Source organism: Hemiscyllium ocellatum, chromosome 21 (genome assembly GCF_020745735.1).
Source record: "Hemiscyllium ocellatum isolate sHemOce1 chromosome 21, sHemOce1.pat.X.cur, whole genome shotgun sequence".
Taxonomy (NCBI): domain Eukaryota; kingdom Metazoa; phylum Chordata; class Chondrichthyes; order Orectolobiformes; family Hemiscylliidae; genus Hemiscyllium; species Hemiscyllium ocellatum.
The window spans coordinates 50,725,897-50,743,539 of NC_083421.1; the positions used below are offsets into that span (position 1 = coordinate 50,725,897).

At 38.6% G+C, this 17,643-nt stretch overlaps 1 protein-coding gene across 1 annotated transcript in view; it reads right to left on the minus strand.

The window, feature by feature from the left end:
- Nucleotides 1–1,071: 1,071 nt before the first annotated feature.
- si:dkeyp-72a4.1 (uncharacterized protein LOC100148058 homolog) overlaps nucleotides 1,072–17,643 on the minus strand; it is a 255,329-nt gene continuing 238,757 nt past the window's right edge. The window contains exon 3 of the mRNA XM_060841219.1: nucleotides 1,072–1,154. Coding sequence (XP_060697202.1) covers nucleotides 1,072–1,154 — 83 coding nt within the window. The remainder of the gene's footprint in view (nucleotides 1,155–17,643) is intronic.

Sequence of the window (17,643 nt, forward strand, 5' to 3'; positions counted from 1 at the left end):
GGAGATGCAATGTACAACACACAGGCAAACGGGCTGCCCACCCCATGGCCATCTCTGTATTTTGCATCTGTCTGGCACGGTTGCTGCTGGATAACTCTTCAACATCTACATCTTTATGCACAAATGGAGCCAAGCATTAGGGATGCCAGAGGCATGTTGAACCTTCTTGAGTTGAACTTGCAAGAGTTCGAGGTGGTGGCAGGCAGGGTGGAGGTGGAGTACCTGGGCACCTCCGTAGAAGTTCTGAGTAGAAAGTTCCGCCTCTGGCTGAGTGCTTAATAGCACTGCACTGTTTCTTTGGAAGAAGGGGGTCGAGGTTGCCCAGCCCCTACCATTATGTTTTCAGTTGTAAAGATCAATGGATATGGAGTACTGATGTGTATACTTCTCCAGCAGCCCGGAGGTTGCTGAGCCTGGTTCTCCATGATAGCCGCCAACTTATCAATGGAGGCAGCCAAATGGTCACAGAATTCACTGGTGCAGATTCTGGGCAATGAGGGCCATTGCATTCCACATGTCCGTTGGCTGCTCTTATTCCACCTTCTCCATTTGGATGAAATCACAGACTGCTAGCACCACAGGATTTTCTACCTGGGGAATGAGCCCCCAAAAGCCACAGGATCCCCAACAGTCCTCCAACCACCAGCTATTTAGGCCACTTTTTCTTTGAACAGCAGTGTAGCTATAAGAAGCTCACCTGACTGCATACCCACATACTTTATGGCCACACTGTCATTGTCTACTGTTCCCACTAAGATGGCAGTATCTGGGCTGGTGGAGATTGCATGAAGCAGCCTTGTGAATGCTTCCATACTCTTCTACTTGAAGGTCAACAATGAGACTTCTGGTGGAACTAGGTGTTTCTCCACAGAGGTTGAGGGCAGCCTAACGGAACCTGGAAGACAAAAGAGAAGACATTGTGGCCAGTGGTTAGAAGTGATGTTGCAGTGATTGAGAATGACAGCACGTTAATGTGAGATAAACAATGCATTGAAACAAATAATAATACTTACTCATTTTGCAAGTTATGGATATTGCTGCATTCACATTGGTACAGACCCAGTGCAATAGCTAAAATTCTATCATTCCAGGTGAGAACATGGATGCTGGACACCCTTCTATCCGGAATCGGCTCTCAGTTTTCTTTTCTTCTCCTGCAATGAGCAAAAGGGGGCCACCAAGTGATATTAGAGTGGTGGAATGGCAGTAAATGCTAGTGCATATGGAAAAAAAGTGATGAAGTGTACTAAAAGACTAAGGTAGCAGCACAGACAGCATGCAGGGTTATTGTTGCAGTAGACTTGTTGGGTGGGAGGAGGCATGAGCAAATGAGGAAGATGTTTTATGCAATAATGAGAGTGGCAGAGCATGTTAGGAAGTGAGTGATAGAGTGGGTGTGAGGTAGCAGAGAGGAGAATGTGGCACTTATCCTGGTACAGCAGAGGTCAGTGATTTTTCTCTCTGCATTACTGGCCATTTTTACGCACCCCAGAGGCTTGGCTGGGGACATCCAACTAACTCGGCATGGTTTAGAAGTACAGCCTCCTTTGCTAGTCTTTTGAGAAAAGCACACCACTCTTTTGAATCAACCAATCCACTAGGATCTCTGGGACTTTGTTAGAGAAATGTGGTGTCATCTTCCCTTTCGCTGGCATGTTCAAATTCTGGATGTCACCAAGCAGGGCAGGTTCAGAAAGCCAGTGTTCGTCCAGTTGCACAATAGATTTTAAAGATGGCACCGGTGCAATGGATGCTGTCATTTGAGCAAATATCCACTGAGTGGCGAGTTGTTCTGGAAGCAACATTTAGAAATGCCATTCGGGCAGGGTAGATAATTAGCGTGACAAATTTGGAAGGACAGGGCAAGAAAACCCAGAAGGCCACGCAGTGAAAAACCCTCCAAAAAATGTGATGCAATTCAGACTTAGCCAAAAAAGATTCAACCCAGTGAAACAAATGGAGTGAAACCAACTACTCTTTGCAGAAAGAAGTATATACAGCATCTGCTTGTAATGCCACCTGAAAGGGGCAACTGTGTATATCACAACTTCTAATCTCTATTACAATGATAAGTGGTGTCTTACAAAGTTGCTTTAATGAATAACTCAGTTTCAAATCATGCTTTTAATTATTGGTCATTTGAAATTATTTACCAAATAAATTACACTTTGTATTTGATGTTGGTATGACTACAATTATCAGCTATGCCTCTGTTGTGTTATTTACATGATGTCTGACATAGTTCTGAAATAATTTACTTTGGGATATATTAAAAGGCTAAAAGCACTGTAATAAGGGAACAGTGTTTCTCTGTGGTTTTTGCATCCAAAAGTGAGACTCTAGACCTTTTGTTCAAGAAATCTTTATCTGCAATCAATCATTTTCTCAACAGGAAGAATATATTTAAAGTGAATAGCCCTATTGATGTTACTTTAAGGACTTGAAACAAGGTCTATAACGTTCAATGGTATACTTTAAATATAGAATGCTATTAAAACTGCCATTTGTATGCACATTTTTCTCATTTATTCTCTTTGTCCACTCAGTTTCAGCCCTCACCTTTCCCTGGAGAAAATATTGCAACAAGGAATTGCATGATTGCCAAGCCCTATTACTAGCCTCCTCATATATTGAAAGGCTCATTATTTTACAAATAAGGTGCAGAATCACTTAATACTTTATGCAACAATCTTTTAATTTGATTAGCTGCTTGATTAGCTGATTTTTACATTGTGGCTGCCACAGAATTTAGGAGGAGAAAAAGCTTCCACCTTCATGAATTTAGAACATTCAAAAACACTTTATTAGCCAGTGACTTATTTAGAAGTGCAACTATTGTTATTTTGTAGGAAAACATGACAGTCAATTTATGAATGGCAAACAGAGTGAGATGCATCATTTCATGTCTCTGGTTTGTGACCAACAAAAAAACAGAGAAGGTCCATCCAAGAAGACACCGAAAGAGGGCTTTGTTAAGAACACACAGGACAAAGTTCAAGCTTTGTGGCAGACACGATCTCCAAACGACCTATCTACCTGGATCCTTCAAGCACCATGTGCCAGCATGTAACAGAAATTACAGATCATGCATTGCGCTTATCAGCCATCTCAGAACTCATCAAACTGACATTGCGGCAAGGCGTCATTAATCCTGATGGACTGATCATGTAGAAAAAAATGTGTTGATTGAGAAAAAAGTGTTGAAAAAGGCATGGGGAACTGCTCTGCTCTCTTCCAAATCAGAAACATAAACAAGGGCTTAGTTTAACATCTCACCTGAAAGATGGAACACTTCCTCAGTACCACAATGAAGTGTCAGCTCAGTATCCTGAAGAATTGGAGGTTTAGACCACCGACTGAGTCAACAAATTCTTTGAAAAAATATGCATTAAACTGGATATGAATACATTTTAAATTAATTGAGATTTTTGCAAACTTGGGCATGCCACAACCTGCATCTTTCAGTCTCAAAGTACACCTTGATTAATAATATGAATTACTGTCAGAAAAAACATTAGAAAGCCAGGGAATGATGACACTGAGCCAGTCTGATGAACACAAATGAAACTAGTTTCTCTGGTTATTTTCAGTGGAACTATTGCATGCTTAAATAATTTTGCACCAACTTTTCCACTATTGTTCACTAATACATTTTTACGTTGGAATACAGCGCTGCAAGAACAATGAACAAACCTCAATGTTCATGCAAAAACAAGCTAAGCAAAATTTGTTCTAGAGCACGTCAAGATCTATTCGATTAAAAAAAAATATTTTTCTCATTACTGCAAATCTCCACAGAGGAAGCAAACCCATTATTCCAAGGTGACAATAAAATCATAGTAGTATTATTACTATATATATGCATTTGTGGTATCTCCATATAGTCAGGCTCCCAGTTCTTCCTAGAACTATATAGTAAAACTGTCACAGTTAGTCTACACATGTGCAAACCACATACCAGACTCACTTTGCAGTTAGTTTACTGCGAGACTGGCTGCATAAATATGAGACAGCAATCCACTTAAGTCACTCTCCTGAGATATAGCCTGGACTAAAAAAGCAACTTATATTTTAGATCCACTTTCCCTGGTGTTACATATATGAGACTTAAAAGATTATGTTTTGGGACCATATTTTTTAAAATGTGACCTGTTCTGCAATCTTTCTAACAGCAAGGATGGGTGCTTCGATTGTTAGAGATGAAAGGAAGACTTAGGTTGTTTAACCAGGAAGAAAGTGCAAGGTGTTTAAGTTTGGTGACGATGGAACAGCTTTGTGCAAACAGTGGAGATGCGGTTCTCCCAAAGTTGCAGAAAGGTGTTCGAAGTATCAGATTATATAGTCATGCTTCAAATCTTTCAACTACTCCAGCTAGAAAAATTGTGAGTTAAAAATAACTAATCAGCATTTTTATCTGAATGAATGAAAGACTAATCTGTCATGCAGAAGAACACAGATGAAGCCATTTTTGATATCAGATTACAGGATTTCCCATGTATTTTTGTAAATGACAAACTGTCGGACGTTTTGTGTGGTCAGAAAGAAGATGCCATTTGGTTTTGCCAACAGCCAGATGCATGAGCACAATGGCGTCTATACGAAGAAATGCATCCCACAGCCATCTAAGGAGTCCAGGAAATTCACTATGGCGTAGGCAGAGGGGAAGAACCATGAGGCCAAGCTTTACTACTGCTAGTAGCTTGAGGAAACTCCTTGGAAACATAGGAAAATAGGTGAAGGTGGTCATTCAAATTTAGTACTTGGTGAAATGATATTCAAATGCATAACATGTATATGAATTTCATTGTCAGTGTAATGCTAGAAATGTCAGCCACACATCCCAAAGGCTGGCAGATCTTATCAAATAGCATGTCCATTTGTTTGTTCACAACAAACAAGGTACTGACAGTATCCAACTAGACAATGCTTACAGAGCTCAAAACAAACTGCTCAACATTATGTGTGATTCTGTTTGGACAGCATTTGCTAAATAATTCAAAGTGTGCAAAGAATCAAGCTGACAACCAATTTAAGATTGTCAGTTGGGCTCACAGTATAGTGTATTTGCTTGTACTGGAAACTATTTATATTATTACAATACATATGCTGTTATTGCAGACAGAAAGAACAGGCACAAACATTGTACCTGATTCAACTTTAACAAAATAAGTGTCAGTAATTCCATACTTCATTCCTCAGGGTAATATCTTGACCAGAGTCAGCCTGCCTGGTTTAAATTTAAACAAGCTTTGCAGTTTACTGCCATTCATCATATATCTGGTGCCTTCTCTATTGCAATGCCTTTCAGAATCCACATGACACCCAATCAGCAATCTTTTCTAATACAGTATAAGTTGTTGTTCCCTTTACCTTCACATTTTTGAACATGTGCCAATGGGTGAAAGATGAAAGCTTCAACATAATTTTTTTTTCAACAAACCTCAAGCACTGCACTATCAAATGACTAAGTTATCCTATAAAAGATAACAGGGAAAAGAATATGGTCTATTAAGGACTTGAGTGTAATTTGAGTGGAGTCAAAGAGTCAAAGAATTTAGTTAGGGTTCTAAATTAATATTGTACATTGAAGGCTGACATGGGTACGGAAATCAGGGAGAAGGACTATTATATACTTAAAGAAACTGGCATATACAGAGAGGAGGTTCTCAGTGGTCTGGCTGGTTTAAAAACAAATAAATCACCAGGACCAGATGAAATGCATTGTAGGCTATTGTGAGGTAAGAGAGGCAAGGAAGGAATAGCAGGAAAATTGGCAATAATTTTCAATTTATCTATATCCATAGGTTGTGGTATTTGTAATTGATTTAGACTTGAATGTTAAATGTTATGAAAATTGGTGGGGTGGTAAACAGTGAGGATTACTGTAGATTACAGAAGGATATAGACGGGCTGGTTAGGTGGGCTGATCAATGTGAAAATGGAATTCAATTTGGATAAGTGTGATGTGATTACTTAGGCAGGACAAACAAGGCAAGGGCAATATGAATGGTAAGACTTTGGGATGCACCAAGGATCAGACGGGCCTTGGTGTGCATATCCACTGGTCCCTTAAGGTACAACAGGTAGGTAAAATGGTTAAGAAGGCATATGGGATGCTTTATTAGCCAAGGCATATAGTTTGAGAGCAGAGAGATTATGCTGGAATTGCATAAAATATTAGTTTGTCTAGAATATTGTGTGCAGTTCTGGCATCTACATTATAGGAGGGATATGACTGTATTGAAGAGTGTGCGGGGGAGATTTACCAGGATGTTGCCTGAGCTGCAGAATTTTAGTTCTGAAGAGAGATTGGATAGTGTGGGATTATTTCCTTGAAGCAGAGGAGACTGAGGGGTGGATATGATTGAAATGTATAAAATTGTGAGGAGCATAGACAAGGTAGACAGGAAGAAAATGTTCCCCTTGGTGGAGGAAACAAAAGCCCAGAAGATAGATTTAAGGTAAGAGAAAGAAAGTTCAGATGGGATGTGAAGAAAACTTTTCACCAAAGGTGGTGATGGGAATCTAGATCTCATGCCTATAAGAGTGGTAGAGGCAGAAGTTCCCATAAACTTGAAGTATTTAGATGTACACTTGCATGTCAAGGCATACAAGGTCATGGACCAAATTATTGAAAATGGGATAAGAATAGTTACATGGTTGTTTATAACTGGCACACACTAGATGGGCCAAAGGACCTTTTTCTGTTCTGTAGGCTCCTGTGACTCAAATGTTACAGTTACATTCATGAAAAGTGCAATTCTAATTGAATCAATATTAAACAAATTAGGTTTACATGTAATAGCTTTAATCAGGTTGTGCAGGACATTTCTCATCAGAAAATAAAACGTATTATATCCTTTGAATTCAAATGTTGTATATTGCTAAATTACCAAAGCAATTACCAAAATAAAACAAATGCTATCTCCATCAATTTAGTGCTGCTCATTCTCTTCCACTTGCATCCTCTTCCACTCTTCATCTTCTCTTCAAGCCGCTCTGGCTCACTACCTTCCAGACTCTCCCATTTGTCACTTTCCTCTCTCAAAACCTCATTGTGAGCAAGGCCTCAGCAGATAATCAGTAAGAGGAAGGAAGCAACCTACAGAGTGAGAGCAGCTTCGAGTCCAGGACCATGAAAGAAAGCCACATGCTGAAGAGGGAGAATCAGGGAAAGTGAGGGACCACTCCAAGATGGTACCAGTTAGGTCACATGACCTGTATCATATGCAAGACAAACCAATGTTAACGCAAATTCACAATACTGCCTGTGAATAACTGCTTCATTAGAAACACAAAATTAAATCAAAACAACATAAAACTAGGGTAATTTTTTAAAAAAATTCTCAATTTCTATGAGATCACAACACTGATTCAGTAATAGACATTATGATTTTTACAGTTATTCACATTAGTGACCAAGATGCAACTTGGTGACTGAGGGGTCATTATAGAGACTAACTTTGTTTAAACACAAATTTCTATAATATTCAAATTATTGAAAACTATTTTAATGTTACATCCTGTTTAAAATATATAATTCAGTGTTTATGAATGCTGAGCTGTTAATGCTACTGAGTTTCTCCCAAAATTAAATTATGTAGGTGATTATGTGACAGGAAATACTTCTCTTTTCCAAAGGGAACATAAGCATCTAAACTAAAATCATTCTGGTTGTATGGGTTAAAATGAATTTTCCTTTCTTTCTGCATGTTAATCAAGAATTGTTCAAGTATCCATGCTGTTATTGGTCTTTGACTGGTGCAAGGTTACTTCCCTGCATTGGAAATGTGGCATCATTAATTATAAAGGACTAAGACAATTAGAAAGTCCTTCCTTTTAACATTAAGCTGAAAATAAACATGAACATTTCATCACACATTGAGTCAGGGTTTATTGGTCAGGATTGTTTGATCATGTTTAGTTTTTTTAAAAAACATTCTAGCCATAATGTTGCTGAAAATGTGAGCTAAAAAGAGAAGACAGCACAAGAGGGCATCTGAGACCTTGGTGAATAATGGGAAAAATAATGTATCTATTTTTCAGAAGGAAAGATACTGAATTCGGGTCAAGTAAGGTCTGAAGAGAAATAGAAAAGGAAAGATAGAGTTGATTAAAGAATTGAAAGAAAACTTTTGTAGAAATATGAAATAAGCGATTTTTAAAACTTCTTCAAACAATTTCCAATATGAAAGAACAGGATTCAGAATTTATCATTCTTTACTTCCACAGCAAGGTCGGTTGATTATCAGTGATTAACATTATTGTGCTATTAAAAACGTATTTTTAATTTGTTGGTTACTAATTTTGTGCAAATGCAATGTGATAAAATTAGGGAATGGTTATAAATGAGATGTCATTCATGTATTTACTAAGAGTGGCACAAATCATCCAAATTCACATCCACTGATTTCACACAAAATGTCAAAGAATACATTCTATGTTACATTTATTTCATTAATTTTCAAGTTTTTAAAAGTTAAGAGTTTCAAATTTTGCTTAAATAAATCACAGAACCATACTTTATCGCTATACTTCTTTGGATGCTACACTCAGTAAAACAGTAAAATCTCTCAAAACAATTTTAATGATCCAGAAATTTAACTGCTAAAATTATTTTTGTGGGGTTAGGAGCATCAAGACTGTTTATCCAAATTCTACAAGAATAAAATAGGCTTCTGTCACTACAGATTCCCTCGCTTCCATGTATGCAATTTTTCTCACCCAGACCTGTCATCTTCCCGGGAGCCAGGAAGCTTCATCAGGCAGTCCATCAGCACCCACATGCTACACCCTTAACAAATCATCTGCTCCTTTATTATATGTTAAAATACAACTACTTCTAATAAGCTTCCCTACTGCAAGTAAATCTTGCTATTACTTGTAAAGCCTTACAATTACTAATAAATGAATTTTTAAAAATAAACCATCAAAACTAATCACCAATTAATTACCTGTTTTCCCACAACATCACACTTGGAACTTTTTTAAGATGCAGTCAGTCCTGTCTGGAGCCATAAATTAAACTAACTCCTTTAAACTTGCCTGAACCTCCTCTTACTGTGCAGCATTTACAATAAAATCTCTGATGCTTTGTGTCATAATTTAAAATTGCTGAGTCCTCCTTACTCTGCGCTGATTTTGTAATGACCAATAAAAACTGTTTTTGAGCATCATCCACATCTTAATAACAAATAAGACATATTGTCACACAGACACCAATGAAATAAAAAGACCTATTATTCTGTATTAGTGGTAATATTAGTTGCAGTATAAATGTTGCATGGTCGAGACCCCTGTACATTTTGAGATAATGCCATGGAATTGTTGTTATCCACATGCATAGGCAGATGCAGCCACAGTCATTGAAAAGAATTACCCCAACACAGTCAGAACTGAATGCTACAATAAAGTACAATAAAGGATTTTGAGCCCGTAAGCTTCAAATGCAGAGATATCAAAATCTAAGCTGACACTAACCTGCTGATTTTGATTGTGAAGTGGTGTCTTCACTGCAAAATCATAAATGGGATTGTTATGAATTTAGAAAATAATTTCCTAGCTTTCTTAAAATTTTCATTGCCTATTTTTTGAAATAAACAAGCAGATCATTATCGAAAAAACTATTTCTCACAAAATGTTTTTTTATTAAAAAGATCCACAATTTTTAATCCATTGACTTCAATTGATTAAAATTACCTATGGTACTGTACATTCTTCTGATATATACTGATGACAACAGAACTTTGTCACTGTCAGCACGTACTCAAAGATTACTGCCAAAGAATGGTAATGAAAACCTAAAAAAAATTACTTCATATAAACTCTCTCAACTTTACACTGTGGTATGGTGGCTTGGTAGTTAGCACTGCTGCCTCACAATGCCAGGTTCAATTCCAGCCTCGGGCGAATGTGTGTGGATTTTGCACATTCTCCCCATGTCTATGTGGGTTTCCTCCCACAGTCCAAGATGTGCAGGTCAGGTGAATTGGCCATGCTAAATTGCCCATAGTGTTAGGTGCATTAGTCAGAGGGAAAAAATGTCTGGGTGGGTTACTCTTCAGAGAGTTGGTGTGGCATTGTTAGGCCAAATGGTCTGTTTCCACACTGTAGCAAACCTAAACTCAACAATTCTGCAAGTGAATGGTTTCCAGGTTTGGTATGTGCTAAATTAGTGAGGACAGCACTATAATTGGTCTCTGCATTCACATTTGGAAAGTTTGTGCAGTGGTCAGTCGCTGGTGGTATTATTAAGCTCAGTTGTATTAATCTCATTAGAAAACAGAAATTATTTTTGCTTACAAATGAAAAGTTGATTTAAGAGATCTTAAGTTACATCCAAATGAGGGGTATAATAGAAAGGAATGGCAGGCAATCATCTTATTATATCAAGGTTAGAGGAGTGCATTGTCTCTCCCTCTAGTCCCACTATTCCATTGGTCACAATATATATTTAAAATGCTTTATCCAGCTACCAACTTGGCCAATTACACACTTTAATAACATTAGATTCAGAACAAAAAAGATGCATCAACCTTGTTTCTTTAATAAAACCACAAATTGTTGATTGATTATGAACACAAGTTTAATTCAACACAGATTCAAAGTTAATTAACACTGTTTGAAATATTAAGGTATAAAGGTTTACCCTTCTGAACACATACACTAGTTAAAGGAAAAGTAAAGGAATCTTCCCTACAAACATTAATTTTGGGAAAAAAAACCTTTGGCCAAATAGTTGTTAATTCACAGGGAATAAAAGGATAAGATACAAAACAATCTAGATGACTTCCACCTGGCATCCTTGCATATCTAGTTGGTCACTAGACATAGATGGTTGTCTGTCAGACACAGTTTGTTCAGGATTTGGAGAGGACGTCTTCTGAAAGCTTTTCATGGAGAATAGCTATTTCAGCTCAACAGCCCTCACACAGGATCCTCAACAGGGTTCCTCAGAAAGGCGTCAAAGTTTGGGGGTCTCATCTCATCATTAGTCACATTGTAATTGAGCACCAAAACTTCATACTGTAACTGAGCTACAATTTTCACAGTCCTTCAGACAAGAGTCAGCAAAAAATAGCAACAATGGGAAAACCTTCTTAAGATCCTTTTTTATTCATTCACAAGACTTGAGTGTCACTGGCAAGGCCTGTATTCATTACCCTCTTTAATTGCTGTGGCAAAATAGAAGCTGCTGGAAAAGCTCAGCAGGTCTGGGAGAACTGAGGAAGGGTCACTGGACCCAAAACATTAATTCGGATTTCTCTTCACAAATGCTGCCAAACTTGTTGAGCTTTTCCAGCAACTTCTGTCTTGTGCTGTGGATCTAGAGTCACATGTATGCCAGACCAAGTAAGGATTCCTGAAGAAGGGCTTATGCCCGAAACGTCGAATCTCCTGTTCCTTGGATGCTGCCTGACCTGCTGCGCTTTTCCAGCAACACATTTTCAGCTCTGATCTCCAGCATCTGCAGACCTCACTTTCTCCCCAGACCAAGTAACGATGCCAGTTTAATTTCCTAAAGGACTTTACTGAACTAGATGGCTTTTTCCTGACAAGCAATGGTTTTATCGTCACAGAGTCATGGAAATGAACAGCATGGAAATAGACCCTATTATCCTAAATTAATCTCATCCCATTCGCCAGCATTTAACCCATATCTCTCTTAACCCTTCCTATTCATGTACCTGTCCAGATGCCTTTTAAATGTTGCTAATTGTACCAGCCTCCATCAATTCCCCTAGCAGTTCATTCCATTACATGCACTACCCTTTGCATGAAAACGGTGCTCCTTAGGACAATTTTAAGTCTTTTCTCTTTCAACTTAAACCCAAGCCTTCTAGTTTTGGACTCCCCTACCCTAGGGAAAAGACCTTGACTATTCACCTTATTCATGCTTCCATGATTTTATAAACTTCGATAAGGTTGACGTTTCGGGCTGGAGCCCTTCATCAGAATGAAGCTTGGGGCCTTGGGGGTGGAGAGGTAAATTAAAGGGATCTGGGCCAAGTGCTGGCAAATGGGGCTAGATTAGTTTTGGATATCTGGTTGGCATGGACGAGTTGGACCAAAGGGTCTGTTTCCATGCTATACATCTCTAGGACTCTATGCCTCTAAGGTCACCCCTCAGCCACTCCAGGGAAAATAGTGTCAAGCTATTCAGCCTCTCCCTATAGCTCAAAACTAGCAACATCCTTGGAAATCTTTTTCTGAATCCTTCCAAGTTTCACAACATCTTTCCTGTAGCTGGAGGATTAGAATTGAACACAGTATTCCAAAAGGCATCTTTAGACTGTTAATTCTGGAATTTTTAAAAAATCAAATTCCACCACCTGTCAGCAGGATTCAAATCCAGGTCTACTGAAAAGGGCCTGGGTATCTGGGCTAATAGTCTCATACTAGGCCTTGATATCAACAAAGTCATCATTTACCAAAAATATGCAATACTTTTACACTGAATTTTGCATAAATTATCAAATGATGTAGGAAATGACAAAGGAAATACAGAATTATATTTCATAGACAAATGTCCCAGATACAGCATAAGCATCCCTGGGTATGTCTTGTTTCACCAGTGGAACAGACCTGCCAAACGTTGCAGCATAATGGGATGCAGTCAGGAAGAAGTTACCCTAGGAGTCCTTAGCATTAGTTCTGGGCCCCATGAAGTATCATGAGGTCATATTAATTTGTTATTAAGTCAACCATGGGAAAGGCAACTCTGTCAGCTGAACAGGAGGGTGACTTTCAGGAACAGAATATAGATTCCTCTGAAGTATCAATGAAACCTGAAAGAAGTAGAGGAAAGGAGGAAGAGGGCAAGAGGGGAAGCAGGAAGGTAGGAGAAATGTAGGAATGATAGACCAAGTCATCTAAAATAACTATGCATTAATGACGGTGTAAACACTATAAGACATCTTCAGGTCAATGGAGGAGAGTGGGATTTTAGGAGTCAGTAAGGAGGAGAGATGGAAATTAATACTCCTCTTCCTCACTAAATATGCACCCCCAAAGATTTTTTTTATGTTTCTTCTTGAGGTGTGGGCATCACTGGTAAAGCTGGCATTTACTACCTATCCCTAACTGATCTTGAGAAGACATTGACAAGCTTTTAGCTGGGTGATGTCAAGCCCAATCATTAAATACAACAAATAACTTATCAGTAGTTTAATGCAATATCATTTGAAAGTAAAGGGACCAAGTTTTCCCAGGAGTGGCTGGTGCTGTAGCTGTGAACAGTTGCTGGGTCCACCCTGGTGAAAGGCTGAGTTATGGATCCCCTTGTTATTGCTCTGACCTTGTTATTACTAAGACTCCCTTTTCTTTCTTTCACTTTCTGCTTCGTTTTCTCAGCCTCCCAGAAAATGTTGAATAATTGTTGACAGTACAGCCTAAATTCTTCTGCATTTCTGCCACTAGATCAGCCAGAATAAATGTCCCAGCTCTTGCATTCATAGATTCCTTCACTCCCATTCTTGCTGTTCCTCCAGACATAATCAAATTCTGATTCTGGAAGACCAGCTAGAGTAGATGGGAACATGTGATTGGAAGAACAAGGCAACAAGCATGAGAGAGACAGAATATGTGATTGCAGGAGCAACTCTGTTTCTCCCAAACTCACTGCTCTTCTAATCCTGCTTTCACCAACAGAATAGTTGCTGAAGCTTCATACCAGTCACAAAAGTCTGAATATATATTTTAAATGGTATATTTTTGATAGGCCAATATTGGAAATTTGCCACATGGTAGAAATTTCTCACCAATGAATTTGTTACTTAAAGTGATCCCAGATGGTTCAGTAGTGCTCCTCCCAGCTCCACAGTAAAACCGTTCAACTCCTTCCCAATTGTCTGCCCCTCTCCTGACCGGCTTCCTCCCACAGTCCAAAGATGTGCAGGTATTGTGAATTGGCCATGCTAAATTGCCCATAGTGATCAGGCATGTGTTCAGGTGCATTAGTCAGGGGAAATGTAGAGTTAAAGTTAGGTAACAGGTCTGGGTGGGTTACCCTTCGGAGGGTCAGTATGGACTTGTTGGGCCTAATGGCCTATTTCCACACTGTAGGAATTCTATTCTATTCTCTAGAGAGCTTGTTAATGCCAAGTTAGTCACATCAGCTTGGGAACTGCTTCTGACGCCAGTCATAGATATTGCTCAGCCGGTGGAGTGACTTACCAAAACTTGTCCCAATTCAGTTGGAATTTTAACTTCAAAGCACCGAGCTCAGAAATAAAGAGTAAAGTTTTAAATTACACAGCCACTTGTCTCTTCCAATGCAAATATTCAAATATCAATTATTAACTAATAGCATTACTGTACAAATTACACGCTTGCCAGTTAAAAAGCACCTCTATTCTATTTCATGTGGGGCATTGTGCTCATAGAAGCTCCAGCTTTTTTGGAAATGGCATGACACTTACATCTACAAGAAAAAATAAAATGTAAAATTCGTAGTAAGTAACTTTAGAATTGACCAAGATCTCAGCTTCCTATTCCATCACTGCCACCATCAGGAATCCAGTTGAAATATTTGTAAATTTTTTTGCAGCTGATAGGATTCGTAATCTAACAAAAATAGAAACTAGTTAATTCCTGAATCACAAGATTGAGAGTGAACTATGCTCATCATTACTGTTTGGAACACAACTCACTTGTAGTTGCTCGTAATTTTTCTTTCTTGAACTAATATCTATGTTTCATTTACTTTTACTTCCAGTTTAATGAGTTCATGTATGCAAACATTATCCTATGCTTCCTAATAATTGACACCAGTGGCCTTCAACTCTCCCTAAAATCGGCCAGGAATATGTTTCCTGCATATGCAGTAATAGAAATGTACAGTATGAAACAGACCCTTTGGTTCAACTCGCCCATGCTGACCAGATATCCTATACTAATCTAGTCCCATTTGCCAGTACTTAGCCCATATCCCTCTAAATGTTTCCTATTCATATACCCATCCAGATGCCTTTCAAAAGTTGTAATTGTACCAGCCTCCTCCACTTCCTCTGGCAGCTTATTTCATATGCACATTACCTTCTGTGAAAAAGTTGCTCCTTATGTCCCTTTTAAGATTTTCCTCCCTTACCCTAAACCCTCTGGGTTTTTGTATAGTGTACAATATCTAGGAATATTCTGAGGTAAGAGAGGGATAGGATGAATAAAACAAGAAGTAACTTTACATTCTAATATTATATTGCCCCCAGGAAAAGGCACAGCCAATAAACAAAGAAAAAATGTGCTTTGGTGATTCTGTAATTAAACTTTAAGAATTAAAACACATTCAGTATATAAATTTACTTCTATATAATCAAGCACCATCTTGCACAAAGGAGCAATATGAGTCACGATGTTTGCATGAAGAATAAATGTCACTCTACATAAGAAGAAACAATTCCCAAAGAAGCAGTGCATTATGAACAGATGATGATCAGGCTCCTAATTCACTTGAAAGTTTAAGAGTAATTGCCACATCTTTCATTATAACATGCCCCAAGCTATGTTTATTACAAATTCAATCATTTTTAAAAACTTTGTCCTGCAGACCACAAAACAAATTCTTGAAATTAGAAATACAGGTTAGATAACGAATGAATTAAATGAAGTAAATGTGCCCACTCTTTATAACAAGCTTCCAACAAAAGCAAATGGCTGTCCAGAGGAGCATCATAATTTGGAAAACGCAATTTGAGCAGGTCTAAAACTTAACCCTCATAGGATTTTACCATCACTGGCATGCAAATATTTACTGTTCATCCCCAAGTGTCTTCAAAATGTAATTTTTAAAAGTTAATTCATGGACTGTAGACATTGCTAATTGGGCCAGCATGTATTGCCAATCTCTAGTTACCCTTGTGAAGATGGTGGTGAGTTACTTTCTTGAACCTCTGCATCCATAATGCCAGTAGGGAGGGAGTTTCAGGATTTTGATTATATAATGCTGACGCAACAGTGATATATTTTCAACTGAGGATGATGACCAGTGAGGGGTTACAGTCTAAGGATACGGGGTAAACAATTTAGGACTTTGAGGAGAAATTTCTCCATTCAAAGAAAGGTGAGCCCGTGAAAGCCCACAGAAAACATTTAAGGCCAAAATATTGCAAAATTTCCAAGAGAAGTGGATATTGCATTTAGGGCTAAAAGAATCAAAGAATATGTGGAAAAAAGCTGTAACAAGCTCGAGCTGCATGATCAGCAATGATCATAATGAATGGCACAGCAGTTTCAAAGGGCCAAATGGCCTACTCCTATTTTCTATATTTTTATGAATGGCTTGCAGATAGAGGTGTTCCCATGTACATGCTGGCTGCATCTGACTAGATGGTTGTGATTGTGGGTTTCCAAAGTGCTGTCTAAGGAACACTGGTGAATTTCTGCAGTACATCTTCCTTCTACTGAGCGTTATAGAGGTGGGGGAATTGAACATTTGTAGCTGCGCTGCCAATCAAGTGGATTTGTTCTGGATGGTATCAAGTTTCTTTGAGTGTTGTTGGAACTGCACTTATCCAGGTAAGTGGAGAGTATTTCTTCATACTCCTGACTTGGTTTATTTGTAGTTGGGGTGTCAGGAGATAAGTTACTCCCTACATAATCCTGAGTCTCTGACCTAGTGTCTGCTCAGTATTCATATGGCAAATCCAGTTCAATTCAGTTCCTTGTCAACAGTAACTCTCAAGATGTTAATAATGAGGGATTCAGTAATGGTGATGGCATTTAACCTCAAGGGGCAATGGTTACATTTATTCTTGCTGGAGATGGTCATTGCCTGGCATTCATGTGGAATGAATGTTAGTTGCCACTCTGTCCAAACCTGGATGTTGTCTAAAACTTGCTGCATTTGACTTGGACTGTTTCAGTTCCTAAAGTCATCTCAAATGATGCAAACATCAGTGAACTCGTCCCTTTTGACCTAAAGATTAAACAGCTGGCGATAGTTGGGCCACCTTAATATTCTCCTCAGTGGAGTAGACAAACTACTTAGGAATGAATAAGGCCCAAATCATTTTTTATTTTCTCTTGATAGACAAATATTTTTTGCTACTTATTCATGTAAAATGGCTACTCTCTATCCACATCACATATTTTATAACTGCTTCCACAAGGCATGAGTCAGGAGTGTGGTGGAATATTCTTTGCCTGTCTGGATGACTGCAGATTTCAACAACACTCAAGAAGCTTGACATCATCCAGGGCAAAGCAACCTGAGCTGTCCGCCACCAACACACAATGGCAGCGCTAGATACAAGGTGCGCCACAGCAACTTTATGAAACCACCTTCAATAACATTCACATCTTCTAGTACCTCGAACAAGAGCAGCAGATGCATAGGAACTCCGCCACATCCATGTTCCTTTCCAAACCACATATTGTTTTTGCCTCTTAACAGAGAGTGCTCACTGCATTAAATGCATGCAGGTACAGGCCTTTATACAAGTATGGCCTTTCTCTCTGCCCCTGCTATATTTAGATTACTATTCTGAGGTCTCACATGTTTGCCCCATCAGCTTTGTGTAATTTACTGATGGTAGAATTACAGCTAATTGACCTGCTAGGTTATTGATGGACAACATATTCCTCTACAGGTCAGGCAGCATCCAAGGAGCAAGAGAGTCGACGTTTCGGGCATGAGCCCTTCTGAAG